This window comes from Mauremys reevesii, linkage group 5 (assembly GCF_016161935.1).
Source record: "Mauremys reevesii isolate NIE-2019 linkage group 5, ASM1616193v1, whole genome shotgun sequence".
NCBI classification, from domain to species: domain Eukaryota; kingdom Metazoa; phylum Chordata; order Testudines; family Geoemydidae; genus Mauremys; species Mauremys reevesii.
The window spans coordinates 60,767,003-60,786,388 of record NC_052627.1 but is presented as its reverse complement, the minus strand read 5'-3'; the positions used below and the strand labels follow the sequence as shown (position 1 = coordinate 60,786,388).

Sequence of the window (19,386 nt, the reverse complement as noted above, 5' to 3'; positions counted from 1 at the left end):
TTTCACCTTTAAAGTAGTACTGACTATCAGGGAATGCAATGAGTAATAAATACTAAATGAGCAGTATGGTGATAATGATTAAATAACTGCATTGACGTATTTTGTTTAGGAGAATCCATCCTCAACATACAGGATTCTGAAGACCATCCACCTTCAAGATCACCATCATTTTCTATCGTTTCAGAGTTATCTGCCAATGATAGTGTTTCAGTCACATCAAGTATGTCACATAGCCACAGTATATTCACCTGTAGCAAAAAGAAGAAAAAAATCTCCATCATCCAAAAACAACCAGAGGTAAATTTGTGATAAAGAACCAGCAGATTACAAAAAGAGGTAACTGATGGAAAAAATTGCATGGTTTGTTTATGCAACAAACTCTCCTTTCCATATGATTGAGAACCCACACTTCATTAACATGGTTCAACCATTAAGACCAGGATACAGTCCACCCAACAGAGCAGATGTCGCAGGCAAATTGCTGGATAAAGTATATGAAAGAGAAATTCAGCACTGTGCAAAAAGGTCTAGAGGGTGAAATTGTTAACCTGAGTCTTGATGGATGGAGCAATGTCCGCAATGATCCTGTTGTATGTGCACGTGTGACAACAGCAGAAGGGAATGTCTTCCTTCCAGAAAACAATTGATATATGGAAATGCACACACAGCAGAATACTTACAAGAAGTAGCAGTAAAAGCTATAACAAACTGTGAAAAAAATTCAAATGTCTAGTACGCAGCTTGGTCACAGACAATGCTGCAAATGTATCCAAGATTAGAAGAAATTTGGAAGAGTAAAGAGTCCCAAGCTAACAACATACGGTTGCAGTGCTCATCTGATGCACCTCCTAGCCAAAGACTTCAGTGTTCCAGAAATAAAGGCTAATGTTGTTGAAATTGCAAAATACTTCCCTAACAACCACTTTACAGCAGCTGCTCTGAAAAAAGTGGGAGGAACCAAGCTAATTCTCCCACAAGACATGCGATGGAACTCAGTAGTGGACTGTTTGGAGCATTATATCAAGAACTGGCCTAATCTGATGACAGTTTGTGAACAAAATTGTGAAAAAAATAGATGGCACTGTCACAGCCAAAGTTCTCAACATTGGGCTCAAGAGAAATGTTGAACATATGCTGAGTACCCTGGAGCCTATTTCTGTAGCCTTGAACAAAATGCAGGGAAATAGCTGTTTTATTGCTGATGCTGTTGAAATATGGAAGGAACTGAGTGAGATCTTAAACAGAGAAATACATAATGACAGAGTTAAATTACAAGCATTAAAAAACAAATGGGACAAGCACTATCTCCAGCTCATTTTCTTGACAATATTCTCAATATTCAGTACCAGGGTCAAACCTTAACTACTGAAGAAGAGGAGTTGGTTATGACATGGACATCCAGCAATCACCCCTCCATCATGCCAACTATAATAAACTTCAGAGCTAAGGGTGATCCATTCAAGCAGTATATGTTTGCTGATGATGTTTTAAAGACAGTCACATCAGTGAACTTGTGGAAGTCACTTAAGCACTTCAACAGTCTCTGAATCCAAGTGCTTATCTCACTTTTAATAGCAGTAGCTTTTTCTGCGAGTGTAGAAAGAATATTTTCTTCCTTTGGACTAATTCATTCCAAATTAAGAAATCATTTGGGACCTGAAAAAGTAGGAAAGCTTGTTTTTCTTTTCCAGATTATGAACAAACAGGAAAATGAAGGTGAAGACGGCTGAGTTAGCTGCATAAGCCAATTGTTTAAGTTTCTCATGTTGACCTGGCTGACATAGTTGATTTAATTTTTTTTTGGGGGGGGGGGGTTTATATTCATTTAACTATTTTAGTTCAAAACAATTTTAACAAAAACAAAGCTATTTTAAAAAACTTGAATGTTTAAATTCAAAAATTCATATGCTTGTTTTGTTAAAATATTATATGTCTGCTATTGAAGAAAAAAATCCAGAATACATAATGTTGTTTTAGTTAAATAAAACAAATTTAAATGTCTGTCTGGTGATGTTCTCCTCCTAATATAGCATAGCAAGAAAATCCTCCAAATATTAATGATTGAACTGGAGATAATTCACCTCCTAGTGACTTCATAAATATCTGCTTCAATTACCTTTGGTAAATGAAATAACCAAACATTTATTCGTTTTCTGATATAGCTGTAAAACTAATCTGAAAAGTTTTCAGAATAAATCACTTTAAAAATGTAGGTTTCATTTTTAGAAGGTACACACTATACATCTATCTCTGAGGGTACGTCTACACTACGGGACTATTCCGAATTTGCATAAACCGGTTTTGTAAAACAGATTTTATAAAATCGAGTGTGCGTGGCCACACTAAACACATTAAATCGGTGGTGTGCGTCCACGGTCCGAGGCTAGCGTCGATTTCTGGAGCATTGCACTGTGGGTAGCTACTCCGTAGCTATCCCATAGTTCCCGCAGCCTCCCCCGCCCCTTGGCATTTCCGGGTTGAGATCCCAGTGCCTGATGGGGCAAAAATCATTTTCGCGGGTGGTTCTGGGTACAGCCTCACCCCTCCCTCCCTCCCTGACAGCGGCAGACAACCGTTTCGCGCCCTTTTTGCTTGGTGAACCGTGCAGACGCCATAGCACAGCAAGCATGGACCCTGCTCAGCTCCATACCGCAATCGTGGATGTTTTAAACACCTCGCGCACTCGTGCAGTATATGCTGAACCAGGACCTTCGAACCGAGGCGAGTAAGAGGCGGATACGGCAGCGCGATGACAGTGATGAGGACGTGGACACAGAATTATCTCAAACCGCGGCCCCGGCGCTTTGGAGATCCTGATGGTAATGGGGCAGATTCTATCCATTGAACGCCGATTTTGGGCCCGGAAACAAGCACTGACTGGTGGGACCGCATTGTGTTGCAGGTGTGGGACGATTCCCAGTGGCTGCGAAACTTTCGCATGCGTGCACTTTCATGGAACTTTGTGACTTGCTTGCCCCTGCCCTGAAACGCCATAATACCAAGATGAGAGCAGCCCTCACAGTAGAGAAGCGAGTGGCGATAGCCCTGTGGAAGCTTGCAACACCAGACAGCTACCGGTCAGTCGGGAATCAATTTGGAGTTGGAAAATCTACTGTGGGGCTGCTGTGATGCAAGTAGCCAAAGCAATCACTAAGCTGCTGCTACGAAGGTTGTGACTCTGGGAAACGTGCAGGCCATAGTGGATGGCTTTGCTGCAATGGGATTCCCTAACTGTGGGGGGGCGATAGATGGAACCCATATCCCTATCTTGGCACCGCAGCACCAGGGCACCCAGTACGTAAACCGGAAGGGGTACTTTTCAATGGTGCTGCAAGCACTGGTGGATCACAAGGACGTTTCACAAACATCCACGTGGGATGGCCATGGAGGGTTCATGTTGCTCGCGTATTCAGAAGCACTACTCTGTTTAAACGGCTGCAGCAAGGGACTGACTTCCCAGACCAGAAACTAACAGTTGGGGATGTTGAAATGCCTGTCGTTATCCTGGGGGACCCAGCCTACCCGTGATGCCATGGCTCATGAAGCCATACACAGGCAGCCTGGACAGTGGTCAGGATCTGTTCAATTACAGGCTGAGCAAGTGCAGAATGGTGGTGGAATGTGCATTTGGCCGTTTAAAGGCTCGCTGGCGCACATTACTGACTCGCTCAGACCTCAGCCAAACCAATGTCCCCTATGTTATTGCTGCTTGCTGTATTCTCCACAATCTCTGTGAGAGTAAGGGGAGACCTTTATGGCGGGTGGGAGGCTGAGGCAAATCACCTGGCCGCTGATTACGCGCAGCCAGACACCAGGGAGATTAGAAGAGCACACCAGGAAGCGGTGCGCATCAGAGAAGCTTTGAAAACGAGCTTCATCAATGGCCAGGGTACAGTGTGACTGCTGTGTTTGTTGATGAACACCCAACCCCTTGATTGACTCAGTCCCTGTAAGCAACTCCCCTCCCCTTCGAGTACAGCTTACTTATGCAAATAAAGTCACTCTCATTTAAAAGCATTAATTCTTTATTTTTTCATTATAAAAGAGGAGAGAAGTAAGGGTGTGCTTTGGGAGGAGGAAAGGAGGGATGGAGAAGGCCATTAAAAAAATTCAGAGTAACGGCATCCTTCTGGTTGGGCTGTCCACGGGGTGGAGTGGGCGGGTGCAGAGCCTCCCCACGCGTTCTTACACGTCTGGGTGAGGAGGCTAAGGAACATGGTGAGGGGAGGGTGGTTATACAGGGCTGCAGCGGCACTCTGTGATCCTGCTGCCGTTCCTGAAGCTCCACAAGACGCCGGAGCATGTCAGTTTGATCACGCAGCAGCCCCAGAGTTGCATCCCGCCACCGCTGATCTTCCTGCCGCCACCGCTGATTTTCCTGCCGGTCTTCCTGCCGCCACCTCTCATCTCGGTTGTCCCTCCTGTCCTCACGTTCATCCCTCCTGTCCTCACGTTCACTGGCCTCTTTCCTGTAATTTGAAACCACGTCCTTCCACTCATTCAGATGAGCTCTTTCATTGCGTGTAACTTCCATAATATCTGAGAACATCTCATCTCGCGTCTTCTTTTTCCTCCGCCTTATCTGTGCTAGCCTTTGGGATGGAGGAGGGACGCTTGAAAAATTTGCAGCTGCATGAGGGAGATAAATATTTAGAAAGATACATTTTACAGAACAATGGTTATACTCTTTCACAGTGAAAAGCACTATTCACCTTACATAGCACATGTGATTTCCCTACAAGGTCGCATTTTTCATCTTAATAGGGACTGCTTGCATCTCTGGGGTTACAGATCTCACAGACACAGGTCCAGGCATCAGGATTCAGCTTGCATGCGGCCATGGTAAGCCACTGTCTCAGTGATTTACCCTCCCCAACGCATGGCTAATACCACGCTAGCTCCTGCTAATCAACAACCTTCCCTCCCCTCCCCTCCCCCACCCCACTGCTTGTCCGGTAGCTTGGGGCAGCTCGCCTCGCCGGTTACCAATAAGAAAATATCATCTGCATTTCAACCCTCCACTCCCCCCGCTTCGCTACGTGCAGGAAAGTGTTTTTTTTAAGCTGCTGCATTCCACGAACCCAGTAGAAAAATGGCCACCCCCCTTACTTAAATTCCTGATTTTTAACCAGGTTATCCTGAACGATATCACTTTGCTGAGGATAACAGAACAAGATAAAGAGCGGATGCTTCTTGAATGCCAGCAGTCCCGGGACCATACGCTGCGATGCTTTGCCACGCAATGATACCTGATTACTTGCTACATGCATGGCATGGTAAAGTGTCCTACCACGGTGGGCAGAACAAGGATGCCTTGCCCAGAAACCTTCTGCAAAGGCTTCTGGAGTACCTACAGGAGCGCTTCATCGAGATGTCCCTGGAGGATTTCCTCTCAATCCCCGGACATGTTAACAAACTTTTCTAAGTAACTATACTGTCTGCGAATGCATCCCAAGTCCTCAGGGCAAATCAATCATTAAAAAAGGCTTGCTTAAAAAACACTGTTTGCTATTTGCAAAGGTACACTCACCAGAGCTCCCTTCCAGGGCGTCATTCTCTGCAATAGTTGCTTGCAGGGCTGGGAGCAGGGTAATTCCGTCAGGGTGATAAAAGCTCCTGGCTGCTGGGGGTCACGGAGTGCTGTGTGCTCTGCAGGTCTTCCTCTTCTTCTTCCTCTTCATCTTCCCGTCTGCATAATCCTCAGACATGGCAGAGATTACAACCCCACCTCGGAATCCACAGTCAGGGTGGGGTACTTGTGGCGCAGCCCCCTAAAATTGCATGCAGCTCAGCATAGAAGCGGCATGTTTTTCGACCTGCCCCGGACCTTCCGTTTGCTTCTTTGGTTTTCTGGTAGGCTTGTCTGAGCTCCTTAACTTTCACTCTGCACTGCACGGAGTCCCTGCTGTGGCCTTTAGCAGTCATAGCCTTAGAAATTCTTTCAAATACTTTTTCATTTCGTCTTTTGGAACGCAGTTCTGTTAGCACTGAATCATCTCCCCATATAGCGATCAGATCCATTACCTCCCGAGCGGTCCATGCTGGGGCTCTTTTTCGATTCTCAGGAGACTGCATTGTTAACTGTGCTGATGAGCTGTGCGTGGTCACCTGTGATGATGAGCTCTCCACGCTGTCGAAGCAGGAAATGAATTTCAAAAGTTCCCGGGGCTTTTCCTGTCTACCTGGCCAGTGCATCCGAGTTGAGAATGCTGTCCAGAGCGGTCAGTGGTGCACTGTGGGATAGCTCCCGGAGGCCAATACCGTCGATTGCGGCCACACTAACCCTATTCCGATATGTTAATACCGATATTAGCGCTACTCCTCTCGTCGGGCAGGAGTACAGAAACCGATTTAAAGAGCCATTAAAATCGATATAAGGTGCCTCCTAGTGTGGACGGTTGTGGCGTTAAATCGGTTTTACACTCGTAAAACCGATTTAAACGCCTAGTGTAGACCAGGCCTGAGTTGTGAAGAATATGTATTAAGGTTATAACAACCAACAAGAATGCATTTTTATGTAGAAATCCATGATTAAATAGAGTCTTCCTGACTAATGATTTAATGATCCACCTTGATTCTCAGCTTCAGATAGAGCTCTATCCTTTTGGTCTAGCCAAGTTGCCTGTGGCACAGGACCCAGGACGAGGTAGGCAGTTGTAAAGCCACCTTTCTATTGCCACAGTCCTCGGTTCTAAAAGACAGGTAAGTCAATCCCTCCTGAAGGCAGCTATAGCTCTTCCTGACATGTAACTATTTCTTCTTCCTGGTAATTCTCCTGTAGCCTATGGTCTAAATCATTCTGGTGGGCAAAATGTATACCATCTGATGATGAAACTCCTATTGGAGCCCACTTTGTACTCAATTCAAAAGAGAAGATGAAATGGGAAAAAGTATAAAACAGAAGTAGGAAAAAGATCAAAAATAAGAGATGCATTGTTACAACATACATTCATGTGAAGGAACTAAAGCAGAAAAATGGCCCTGGAAGTCTGAAGTTGAAGATTTCTTTACTGTTGTGCTTCTGGTTTATCATGAGCAACAGTGACACCACCCTAAAGCTCTAGACTGGTGAACTGAGAATACAGGAAAGAAGATGCACTTAGCCCACAGGCAGCAAGTATGTAGGCTATGTACACACAGAACAAATTTAAAGTAACCTTCTCTAGTTTCAATTCTTAAGAACTAATTAAAAATAATTCTTAAACTTACCTAAATGTAGCAGTGTAAACTGGGCTGCCAATTCCTTTGCATCTTCTAATGTTGTGCAGAGTTTGTCTGGCATAAAATAACTCTGGGATCCATTTGCAATAGTAGGAATAACTATTTTATATACCAAGAGTACTTTTCCATCCTGACTTGTTGAATATAAATAATATTCTGGTGGTGCCCAGTTATTTTTGTTGCAGTAATAATCCAAATGCATTACAGCAGAACTGAAATGATTGGATTTTAAAGAATACATGCTAATTGGAGTAAGCTTTGTCCCTGGGAAAAATGGGTAAGTACACCTTTCAATTTCAGGGGGGCTTGGACTGTGCTGACCATTAAGACGAATTGAAAGATTTGCTGGTTTTCCCAACGATTTTTGATGAGCATCTTCCTTGTTAGCAAAAACTAGAAGATTTTCAGAATTGGGACTAATCTGACCATTAAGATGCTGTCTCCAAGTGCTTTCTTTGTTTACAGGTTTTGCCAGTGTTACCTCAATACTAGCACCATCAATGCATTTTCCATTCATAATTGACATAGCTGCAACTGCATCTTCTCGGTTGAAAAAATGAACAAAAGCATAGTCTCTCAGTTTCTTCACACGTTCAACTGCTCCTGGCTTAAATTTGTTAAATTCAGCCTTAATTGCATCCTCTGTAGTAGAGATCATTAAGTTTCTTACATACAACACTTTAACCCTCTGCATTGTTTCTTCATCAACTTCTTTCTCTGGGTCTGCCCAGTCTACTTGAATAGTATGTCCCCATAGCTGGAACGTTCCTAGGACAAAAGTAGTATTAGATTTAAGTAACATGCATAATAATGAAAAAAGAAAGCTAAGTGATAAATAATATTCATTAACCATTCCAGGAACCAAAACACTGAAATAAGCCTATGTTATTTATAATACTAAATTTGAAACAAGCCATGATGAAATGTTTTATTTGCATTCAATGCAATTTAATTTGCATTAGCTAAACAAATATTGCTTGAAAGTATAGAGGTCAATAAGAAAAATAAAACTTTGCAAAAAATTCAGCAATGTTCATCTGTTTAAAAAGTACTCAGTCTGCTTTTGCTTAAACCACAACCAGTGCCGGTTTTGCTAAAGATGATTGCTTTTGTGAAATCTATGTATTTTCAATTAGTCAAATATTTTGCCAGTTGATGATGCAATGTATTTTTTAAATAGTCATACTTTGGGGGGGAGGAGGGACGGGGAAACAAAATAATGTGTGTCCCTGTTAGAATGAGCCCTGTTAAATTATTTCCCCAATATGCATTAAACAAATTCACAGAAGATCATAAAGAATGTTATGTTTAAAAAAAGTTCAAATTTGGAGTGCCATACCATTTTTTTTCTTACATTTGTTGAGTCGGCCTTATTATTTCTCCTATGACTTTTCAAGGCTTAGATAAGTTTCTTTAAAGTCAATGCTTCTCGTCTGTGACCAACATAAGACTTTGGGTGAAGTCAATAGGAGTTCTGTCAATCATTTCAATGGGGCCAGGATTTCACACATTTTCCTTGTCTTTCTTGTTTCTCCAATTCTGCTTCCCCTGATCTCTTCACTCTTCTTCCTTCCAACTCTCTCCCTTGCTACTGAATCTTTTGCTCTCTCCCCCTTTCCCAATTCCAGTATCTTCATCCCTCAATTTAAAAAAATCCTTGTTCAGGATAGAACTAAGCATGTGTCAAGTCCCACGGGAATCAACTGAGTAAGATAAAGGTGGTGTAAGCACAGATCAAAAAGTGGAGATCTATTATAAATGCTTTGATTTATAAAATTGCACATTTAATATTAAAATTAAAAGGCTTACCCGGAATTAGCTTTCTTCTAGCCATAGCAGCAGCTCTGTGAGACTCATATTCTACAAAGGCAAAGCCACGGTTTTTAGTTTTGTCAGTAGCACTTGGATAAACAATAACATCAACCACTCCTTCTGTAACTTTCTTCATTTCATCCAAGATTTCTTCTTTCTTTTTCTCTTTTGGAATAGCTCCAATAAATAATCTGCAGTTGTCTAAGCTTACACAGACACCAATAAATTTTCCTGGACGAATTTCATAATTATTAAGGATCCTGATGGCCAGCTGGGCTTCTTCTTTAGTTGTGTACATCACAAAGGCATATCCTCGATTCTCACCACTAAATTCCATCATCAATCTGAATTCATAAATCTTCCCAGCTCTCTCAAAAACAGGGACTAATTCATCTTCATACATATCACGAGGAATCTTTCCCACAAAAACTTCACAGCCACGAGGTGGGGGAGGACCTTCCCAACCTTAAAAAAAATTGTCCAGCAACCAGTAAGTATGAATGCCATAACCACTACTCTCTCAAACAGTATTTCTGATGTATTGATAATGCTGTACAGTATGTTACAACGGTTATTACTGTATTGATTTATGTCATCTTTTCTTTATTCCCTACAGCTCTGAAAACAAGACAACCCCATTCAGCATTTTGGGTTGATTTGTTTTTTAAGAACTTTTACTAAGTTCAATAAAGCAATTATAGGAAATACATTTTACACAAATAATTTTCAAAGGTAAATCCCTAATACGTTGTCCAAAAAATGTCAGTTACAGTCAAACCTCGTAATAACACGCCCCGCCATAACGCAAAATCACATATAACATGATCATAAGTTGGTTCCCCTTTAAGGCCTAATACCAGTGGTCTCCAACACCATGGCGCCCGCCGGGACATTGATATGCCTCCGCCTAGTGCCCAGCAGGGGAAGAGCCACGGCCCTGCGCCTGCCGGGGACAGAGAACACCGGCGCCCGCAGCCTTGGAGTTCTCTGTCCCCGGCAAGCGTGGGGCCGCAGCTTCTCTCCCCTGCGGGGCACTAGGCACTGCACAGCAATACACCGCGTTAGGGACCACTGACTTAAACTGACCGGCTTGAAACCCCGCTATACCGTGACCCCGCATTTATCGCGATGGAATTTTTTGGACCCCAAACATCGCGTTATAGCGGGGTTTCACTGTACATTCTACTGTAAGGGAGATGTGTCAGATTTCCAAACTGCACACATCTCTGCATAAAACGGAAGGTGAAAATTAATCCAAATCCTTCCCAGACAACAACTGAGATATAGTTATGGCAAACGTTTCCAGATACATACTGCTTAAACATACAGAACGTGGTCATCCAAAAGCTAGCTCTTTTCCTGGTGCTGTTTATGAATTGCAAGAGTGTCATACTTCATGAAATGACAACTTCAGCTTCTCTTACCTGGCTTTATAAATAGCATCAAATTGATATTAACATTATCTAGAGCACTTTTATGAATGAATGTGACCTGTCCATGACTTATACCATAAATACCCCTGATTGACTCTTGGGAAGGGGGGACCTTGTGGGGGAGAGGAACTCGCGGCACCAGCTGTCGAGGGGAAGAGCGCGGTGGGGTGGAGGGCGCACCTGCTACCGCTCCTGCCATGGCTGGGGGAGCCCCATGAGACCGGTAGCTGCCCCGGGATCACTCCTGGGAGCTGCTCAGCTCAGCTGTGGCTGCTCCCACTGCCCGGGACTGCTGCTCAGGCGGTCCTCAGGGCCAGCCACGTCGGTCACTGCTCGGGCTGTCCCCAGGGGCAGCTGCCTGGGGCCGCCAGAGCAGCAGCTGGCTTCACAGCTGCTCCAGCAGTGGCCAGTGTGGTTGACCCCAGGACCACCCAGGAACAGCCACACCAGCTGCTGCAGAAGTTATGGTGCAGAAATTACAGTGGTTGCAGGAAGTCATGGAATCCGTGACTTCTGCAACCTCCATGACAAACATGGAGCCTTAATCGTAATTAAATCACTTGTGCACGTTCACACAACACTCTGGTGTCAGTGGAGTGCGTCCGCAGTTGGTACTCTAGCACTGACAGAGCAGTACACCATGGGTAGTTATCCCACTGTGCAAATCACTTTCTCCTGCTAGGAGTGGATTACATGAGGCAAGATCACTGCCCCCCACGATACAGTTTTCTCCATCCCATAATTCCAAGGACTTCCAACTGCATTTCATGCTGTTTTTCAACTGCCCCTGTAAGCTTTGCACTCATCGTGGTGCTGGGGCCAGTCTTGTGACAAGTGTTATGAATGAACAGAAATTCATACTGCCTGCCCTGCTGTGTGCTATGGAAAGAAACAATTCAAGATTGATGTTGGCATTCACAGAGCAGCTATTGGGCTTGAGAAACAAGCACTGAGTGGTGGGATCAGATTGTGATGCAGGTATAGAATGACATGCAGTGGCTGCAGAACTCTTGTACGCTCAAAGCCACCTCCTTTGAACTGTATGCAGAGCTTGCCCCTGCCCTGCAGCACAAAGACACCGAAATGAGAGCTGCCCTAATGGTGGAAAAGCAAATGGCAATCACTGTGTGGAAGCTGGCAATTCCAGACTGCTATCACCCAATCGCGAATCAGTTTGGACTTGGGAAGGCCACCATAGAGATTCTGGTGATGCAAGTGTGCAAGGCCATTAATGGCCTCCTGCTACGAAGGACTGTGACTCTGGGCAACGTGCAGGAAATAACAGATGGCTTTATGGCAATGGGGTTCCCTAACTTTGGCAGGGCAATAGGTAGCACGTGTATCCCAATTTTGGCTCCAGACCATCTTGTGATGGAGTACATCAACAAAAAGGGCTACTTCTCTATGGTATTGCAGGCACTGGTAAATCGCTGGTGTTGTTTCACTAATATCAACATGGGCTGCTTAGGAAAGGTGCATGATGCTGGCCTGTATAGACAGCTGCATGCAGAAACTTTCTTTCCAGACCAGAAGGTTCCAATAGGGGATGTGAAAATGCCCATAGTGATCCTGGGAAACTCAACTTACCCCTTATGCCTGTAGTTCATGAACCCATACACTGGAAACCTTCACAGCAGTAAGAAGCACTTCAACAACAGACTCAGCAGGTGCATAATGATGGTAGAATGTGCATTTGGCAGGTTAGACCTCAGTGAGGAAAAATATTCCAGTGGTGATAGCTTGCTGTGCTCTTCATAACATTTGTGAAGCTAAGGAGGAAAAATTTCTCCAGGGCTGGAGCACTGCAGTGGATCACCTGGCAGCTGATTTTGAGCAGCAAGACACCAGGGCTATTAGAGGGGCTCAGTAGGGGGCAATTCAAATCAGGGAGGCTTTGAAATAGCATTTTCACAATGAGCCCCTGTAATGTGTCTTTCTGTAATGAACTAAGCCAGACGTTGTTTACTTGCCATCTTGAATGACTGGTGTAATGATTCCTACCTGAGCATTAATTATAATTTGCAAATCTGGTGATTGCCACTGTATTTGAATTTATGTTGCAACCACCCTGTGTAGGTCACAAATAAAGAATCACTGACTTTGTAAGACTCAATTTTTATGAAACAGCAATACACAGATTAACATTTCTTATAACGGACATGACAGTGAGCAACACTCATTGAAGTGAGGATCTCAGAGCTGCATGTAAATCCACCTGTCTTTATGGAAAGTGTGCCGAGGGGTAGAGTGCAAGAGGTTCCCAGCCCATCGGAGTACATGAGAGAAATGTGGGGGAGATGGGAATTTGGGGAGGACAAGGAATACACATCTCTATAGGCTGCAGGGGAAGTCTTCTGGTATGCCTTCCTCAGCTCCTTTATCTTAGCACAGCACTGCCGTGTGTCCCTTTCGTGCCCCTCCTCATCCATGCCACGAGCAAGCTGCTCATAGGTGTCAAAGTTCCTATGGCTGGATCAGAGTTGCGACTGCACAGCCTCCTCTCTTCCCAGACCCAACAACTCGGGTGTACTCCACACAGGAGCCGTTTGCTGCAGAAAGCCAGCATGGTCAGCTAGGAAGATGTGATGTGAGCTGTCCACACCAAGTAAACTAAGTGGAATTTCAAGAATTCTCAGGGCTTTGGAGGTGAGAGGGAAGGAAGGAGGGAGCGTGCACATGTATATCTGGCTGTAGAGCAGCTGAGTAGAAAGTGCAATGACACCCATTGTACAATGCCTCGCGGCCACCGTGCGCTTGCTTATGTTTCCCTGTGTCTACAGTGACACAGTGTCACTAATTTTGTCACCAAAAGCTCTATGCCACTTGTCAAGATGGATTTATTATTTCAGCATAGCACAATATGGAAGTAGAGAAAGAACTGACAGAGATTTAAAGGGGATTTCAATGCATGACAGTCTCTGTTAGACAGAGTCAGGCTAACTGTAACCCTAATAACGTGAGATTTGTAGAAGCAAGAATTGTGTGAGGCAAGTGGGAAGTTGTGTGAGAAGTTGTTGTGACCTTGTGTAGATAAATATGGAATGTAGACTAGAGTCTAAATAAGTGAGAAAAATAAGTTATCAGGATGACCTATGTATAAACAAAATGCAGCTGCTGCTTATTATTGTCTGTGTAGTGTTACTTATTATTGTTTGTAATAAAGGTATAAATGCTGGCTGTAATTGTTTACCTGTAGAGAGACCTGCCTAGGAGGGTGAAACCCTGTGTCCTAGAGCACTCTCCCCCTCTATGCAATTGCTTAAGAATAAAGTATCTGACTTTGCTGCACCCAGAGAGTGAGAACTGTTTTTCTCCGACAACGAGTTAAATCGGTAGGAGGAGCATTGTTGTGTGTACATCTCCACTATTTTGTCGGCAAAACTATATAGCACAGACAAGGCCTATGTTTGGATTAGATTTTTACATTTCAGCTATGCATTTAATATAATAGTGATTAACTGTACTGGCAGTGAAAGAAACTCATATTTCACATGCTAACCCGTAAAAGTTGCTTCTCCATACCTCTTCCCCCCTCCCTTTCTGTTTTTCGGGTTCCTGGTTCTCCTGGTGCTCCTTCTCTTTTCCCACCCCACCTCCCAAAAATCCCACACATTTTCGTTCTCCTTTCCTATCTAATGTGGGAGACTGGCTACAACCTTAATTTGAGCTGCCATAATAGATTTTCACTACTAAAGTAGGTTGCGAGCCCACCCCATCCCCAGAAGCCACAGGGAGAATTCTCTTCCATCTCTTGATGGTAGTGGGAGGCGGCGGTGTCTGAGGTCAGACTAACCAGCCCCAGTCCAAGAGTGATCTATTCTGTCTGCAAACTTGGCTTCTCCTTCAGAATGGCTAAGCATGAAACTACTCCCATGCTCACAAGTCCTTCAAGCTAGCAGCTGAGCACAGCACAACACAGCCTCCAAGCCTATTAAAGTACTTCAAGGGGTTTAAAAGACTATGTAAACTTCACACATATACACTATGATTATGCAACAGACAAACTCTGGAGGATTATTCCAAAATAAAGTATCCCAGACTGCATAGTCAAAAAATGGCATTTATCACAAAAAGGTCAAATATTGCATCTTTCTCTTGTGCTGAAGATCATTACATCTTTGAAAGGAAAATGTAAAGTTCCAAAACAATTGCAAAATTCTCCTCTCCAATTAGTGCTGCAAAATTAATGCACATCCCTATGGCACATTCTCCAGTTATTCAATATTTCAGTTGAAGTTCTGAGTAGAGGACATGCTTAATTATTTTCTAATATGACTCCTCTTGCTCAACCCTGTAAACATTATGCTGAACTGAATGAGCTATGTCAGGTAATATGTTTGTGGGCCCTCAGGCTATGCTATTCCATATCTTGCTCGTGGTATGAAACAGAACAAAAAGGCTTGTCCTTGCGAAAACATGAACATATGGCATATTTTTCCACTTTGCTGACATATCAAATATGCAAAGGATGCAGAATTTTGTTAATTTGCAGTCTACTGTTTTCTCTCATATTCAAAAACTGCAAGAAAATTGTACCCACTTTGCTCATCCCATAATTCTCCAGTTTCACAAGCTGATGCCAAATTAAGTTTCATATGCACTTTACATCTGAGTTTATTTATGCTAACAGGTGTCTTATATTTACAAATTTGAGAATGTTTGAAGAGTATAGGTGAATTTTCCTTTGGAAAATATTAAAAAATTGTATCCTGTCCCATGTCAAATTTTGAATATGCAACTAGAAATCATACAGTGATTCAAATCCATAGCATATTAAGTGTGTGCACTAGGATCTTTACACTAGTAGCTGTAGTATTCATACTAGTTTCCATATATGAGTTATTTCAAATTGACTGGAATAACCATTCTGATTTTCCTACGTGCAGATGCCTGATTTGGGGACAGAGGAGGCAGTACAGATTTCAGTCTTCACAAAAAGGGTCAGATACATGTGCATGCTTTGTATTGTCAGGAAATCATAAAAGTTAAACAATAATTGGATCCTTTGTTAACGCGACTTGATTTTTTTTATTGTCACTCTCAATCTAACCAACCAATTAAGTCCTAAATAGACATCAGAAATAAAAATCATGTTCCCCTCTCTTCTCTTTTAAGACAATGAACTGATCTAATTGCCTTTTTCAATACACTCGATTTCGCAAAACAATTCAAGTTATATATACACTGAATCATTCTTCCACAGCTATTCAAAATTAGTTTAGCTGGGTTTACCAAATACTCAGTGTTTATGCAAAGTGCATTAGGCACTTAATGGTTGCAACTTTAGATCTGTTAGTGCCAAGGGGTTAAAGTTATATTAAAAAAAAAATCAGCAAAGCCAAACTATATTGATAGCAGTATCTGTCAGCACCTTCACTGGTCAGTCTAATCTTACATGTCAAAGAATTAATACAAAGTACATACCATAGTCAGAGACTGAAGCAGCACATCATTTTGCCAAATGCAGTTAGGCTATGTTGTCATCTGCAGTTTTTGTCATTTGACACACTGCTGATGCTGTTTTGGAGAATGGTATATTTCCAGCATGGTCAGATTCTGGGTTTTTTATTTTATTTTTTTTTCAGACGTTGGCAAAATTTGTATGTGCTACACCAGTGCCCCAAAAACTGTGACCCATGGCTCCCTTGGAGAATCATGAAGTATTCATGGGAGAATTTATTTTTTTGGCAGATATGCCCATTTTGGGTTTTCCCCTAATTAAGAGACTATTAAACTAAGCTTAGAAATCACTGGGGTCTTGTCCTGCTGCTGTTAATACTGTGACTGGAAGCATCTCCATGTCTTCCACTCCTGCAGGGGGCCCTCAGCAGAGAGACTTCCTGCTGGGGGAAATATTCATCAGAAATCTCTGCTGAAGGCCCCTGCTGAAGCAAAGTGCACAGAAAGGTTCACAGTACCAGCAACAGCAGCACCACTGCATTAGTGGGTAGGGGGCTGAGGCAGAGACAGGTGAGTTTTATTTTTATAATGGAACAATTTTTACCAAGTGCTAAGCGTACATGTAAGCAAACATTCAGCTAAAGACGATTTTAATAAAGTTAAACAGAAAAGGAAAGAAATAGACAATAAGGTGATAGTTACATTATGTTGGGTTTTCAGGTCTGGATACTACTTTGGAAAGTCCACAGCCACAATGTATCATTTGTTTTCCAGCATTACTAAATGAAAGTACAAGGCCAGGGAAACTACAGCAACATTTAGAAAGCAAACACCTAGAATTTGTAAATAAGAGCTGTGACTTTTTCCTTCGGAAACGAGGAGAACTAAGGAGGCAAAAGAGTAATGTCTAAATAAGCAATTGTTCCTCAAAAAGCCTTAGAAGCATCTTATGTTGTAATCATGCAAACTGAAAAACATAAACAAGACCCTTCTACCAGCAACAGACATGCACAGAATTATGATTGGGAAACAAGAAACCATAACACTGAAAAACATTCCCATGTTAAATACCACAATCCATCAACATGCTGATGGATCTTACAGAAAAGATCCAGGACCAGCAGACAGAACACGTTAAGAACAAGATCCTCAATGAATTCATAGTGCACTGATGGGACAGAAGAGTAGGGTTGCAGAATGAGCGAAGAAAGTGGCACCAGCAACAATTTGGACTCACTACATGATTCACCTCCAAGCTTTGACATTTAAGAAGCTGCAACGTGAAGTATGAGAGGCCCTCAACAGTTACCAAATTTGTTAATTCCAGGCAGCAAACACATTTTATTATGCTATGCAGACCGATGGGCTCTGACCACACTCCACTTGTAACACTTCCCCAGGTGACTTCTCTGTGAAACAACATGTCTTTGAACTGAGTAATAAAAAAAATCAGAATTCTCCTTCTTGGGAAAACAGACGTTGCAGATTACATGTGTAATGCTGACTTCTTAACTATATTAGCTTACCTAGTGGAAATATTTGACAGACTGAATGCACTGAACCTAATACTTCAAGGAGGAAAGCAAAAATACTAGATATGAAAGGAAACCAGGCAATTCATGAAGCAACTTTGTCTTTGGAATTGTCACATTGAAAAGGGAGTTACCAAGATGTTTTCAGGGTTATCACACTTTAACAGAACAGAGTGAAAGTAATCAAAATGCCACTAAAGACCAAATATTGACTCATTTGTTTGAGTTGTATTCCCATTTTGATGAATATTTTCATAGATTTGAACATTAATTTTGTTACTGATTGGATTAAAAACAGATTTTCGGTAACACACGACTCCATACCAACCTTAAGTATCACATTGTCAAGTGATCACATATTTAAAATATAACAATCCAGGAATTCTGGATTTCTGTTAAAGGACAGTATAAAGAGCTCAGTGATGAATCCATGAAAGTGCTGCTCCCAGTTATCTTTGAGTCTAGGTTTTTACCTATGATTAGTGACTAAACACACAAATTATTTAAATTTGGAAAACACTGTGCAACCATGCAGTTCAAAATAGGACCATTCTTCTCATTAAAATCTTCAGCTGTGTCCAAACATGTAAAAAATTCATAATTTTCAAATTATTGTTTTAAAAATCTGGATTAGATCACATTATAGAATTAAACCAAATGAATAGTTAAATAGAGGCCCCAAACCAACCAAACTAGTGGTCCCTCCTGAGACAGTAAAAAGAATAAAAAAATAAGTGGTATTTAGTTGTGGGGAGCCATCAAATTGTACAGTATCTGTAAGGGAGTTGCAGTACTAAGAAGTTTGGGAACAATGGTGCTATACACATTGTTTGACAGACTATACTTAACATCTTCAAATTATAAAACATAGCCTTTGTTCTGTTGAATTATGCATCAGGGGTGACATTCTACCTAAAAGTGTGGGGGGGGGCACAAGGCCCCACCCACTCCATGGTCTCACCCTTGCCCAACCTCTTCCCCTGAGGCCCTGGCCCCCAGCCAAACCGGAAGCCAGGCTAGGGAGCCCAGGCCCCTCCACCTACCGGGGTGGGGGCCCCCCCACAAGAGCAGTTCACAGCCTGTGTCCCCGCCCAGGGCAGATGGAAGGTCTGTGTCTCCCCACAGCTGCCTATGCAGCTCTTACCCTGATCCAGTTCCGGCTTCTAGCCTGACTGGGGGCAGGGCTTTGGGGGCCAAAGAGCCACAGCCAGGCCATGGTAAGAGCCTCCCAGGCAGCTGTGGGAATCCACAGACCCTCCATGTGCCCTGGGCAGAAGGTCCAGGGGACAAGGACCCAGACCAGGGGCTGCTCTTGCCCTCCCCCGCCCCCGGGCAGGTGGAGGGTCCATGGCTCCCCACAGCTTCCCATGCTCCCTGGGCTATTCTTACACAGGCCAAGCTCCAGCTTCTGGCCCAGTTGGGGGCGGGGGGCAGGGCTCGGGGGGGGGGGGGTAAGAGAGACTGAGAAAGGGACCAGGCTCATGCTGGAAAGTGGCCGCTTGACCACCCCACTTCCCATCACCCCGGAATACATTTTTAATTTGGTTTCCGAAACAAGCTTCTAAGACCTAGATCCACGAAGGAACCTATTGCTCCACTCAACATGGCCACAACTGCCATCCAGGAGAATCGTCACCCCAAAGTTAGGCCCTGTGGCTCCCTATACAATGCCAGGGAAGAGTTCGGCACCTGCAAAAGATTCACAGATGCCAGCATACTGAGTGGCAAGCCACTAAGAAATGCTGAGGAGACGGGCATAGCTTAAGTCCCGTTCATCAAAAGCTAATTAGGCAATATTGGTGCTAGGGATTCACAGCTGTGAACCCTCTCCTGGAGTTAGGTGCCTAAAGCAGGTAAGCCATTCCTCATAAAATACGAGAAAGAAAAAGTGAGAGCAATACCCCCCACCCCATTATAGCCAACAGCATAGTGGTTAGGGCACTCATCTGGGAGGTGGGAGACCTGTTTTCAAATCCCCACTCTGCTCA

At 43.3% G+C, this 19,386-nt stretch overlaps 1 protein-coding gene across 5 annotated transcripts in view; it reads right to left on the bottom strand.

Annotated features, from left to right (window-relative positions):
* The window catches only part of RBM46 (RNA binding motif protein 46), a 43,478-nt gene that overhangs the window by 15,936 nt on the left and 8,156 nt on the right, over nt 1-19,386 (bottom strand). For all 5 annotated transcript variants that reach the window (XM_039542166.1, XM_039542165.1, XM_039542167.1 and 2 more), the window contains exons 4-5: nt 9,031-9,498; nt 7,210-7,989 (exon numbers count right to left, since the gene is read on the bottom strand). In XM_039542166.1, the coding sequence (XP_039398100.1) occupies nt 7,210-7,989; nt 9,031-9,498 (1,248 nt within the window). The remainder of the gene's footprint in view (nt 1-7,209; nt 7,990-9,030; nt 9,499-19,386) is intronic.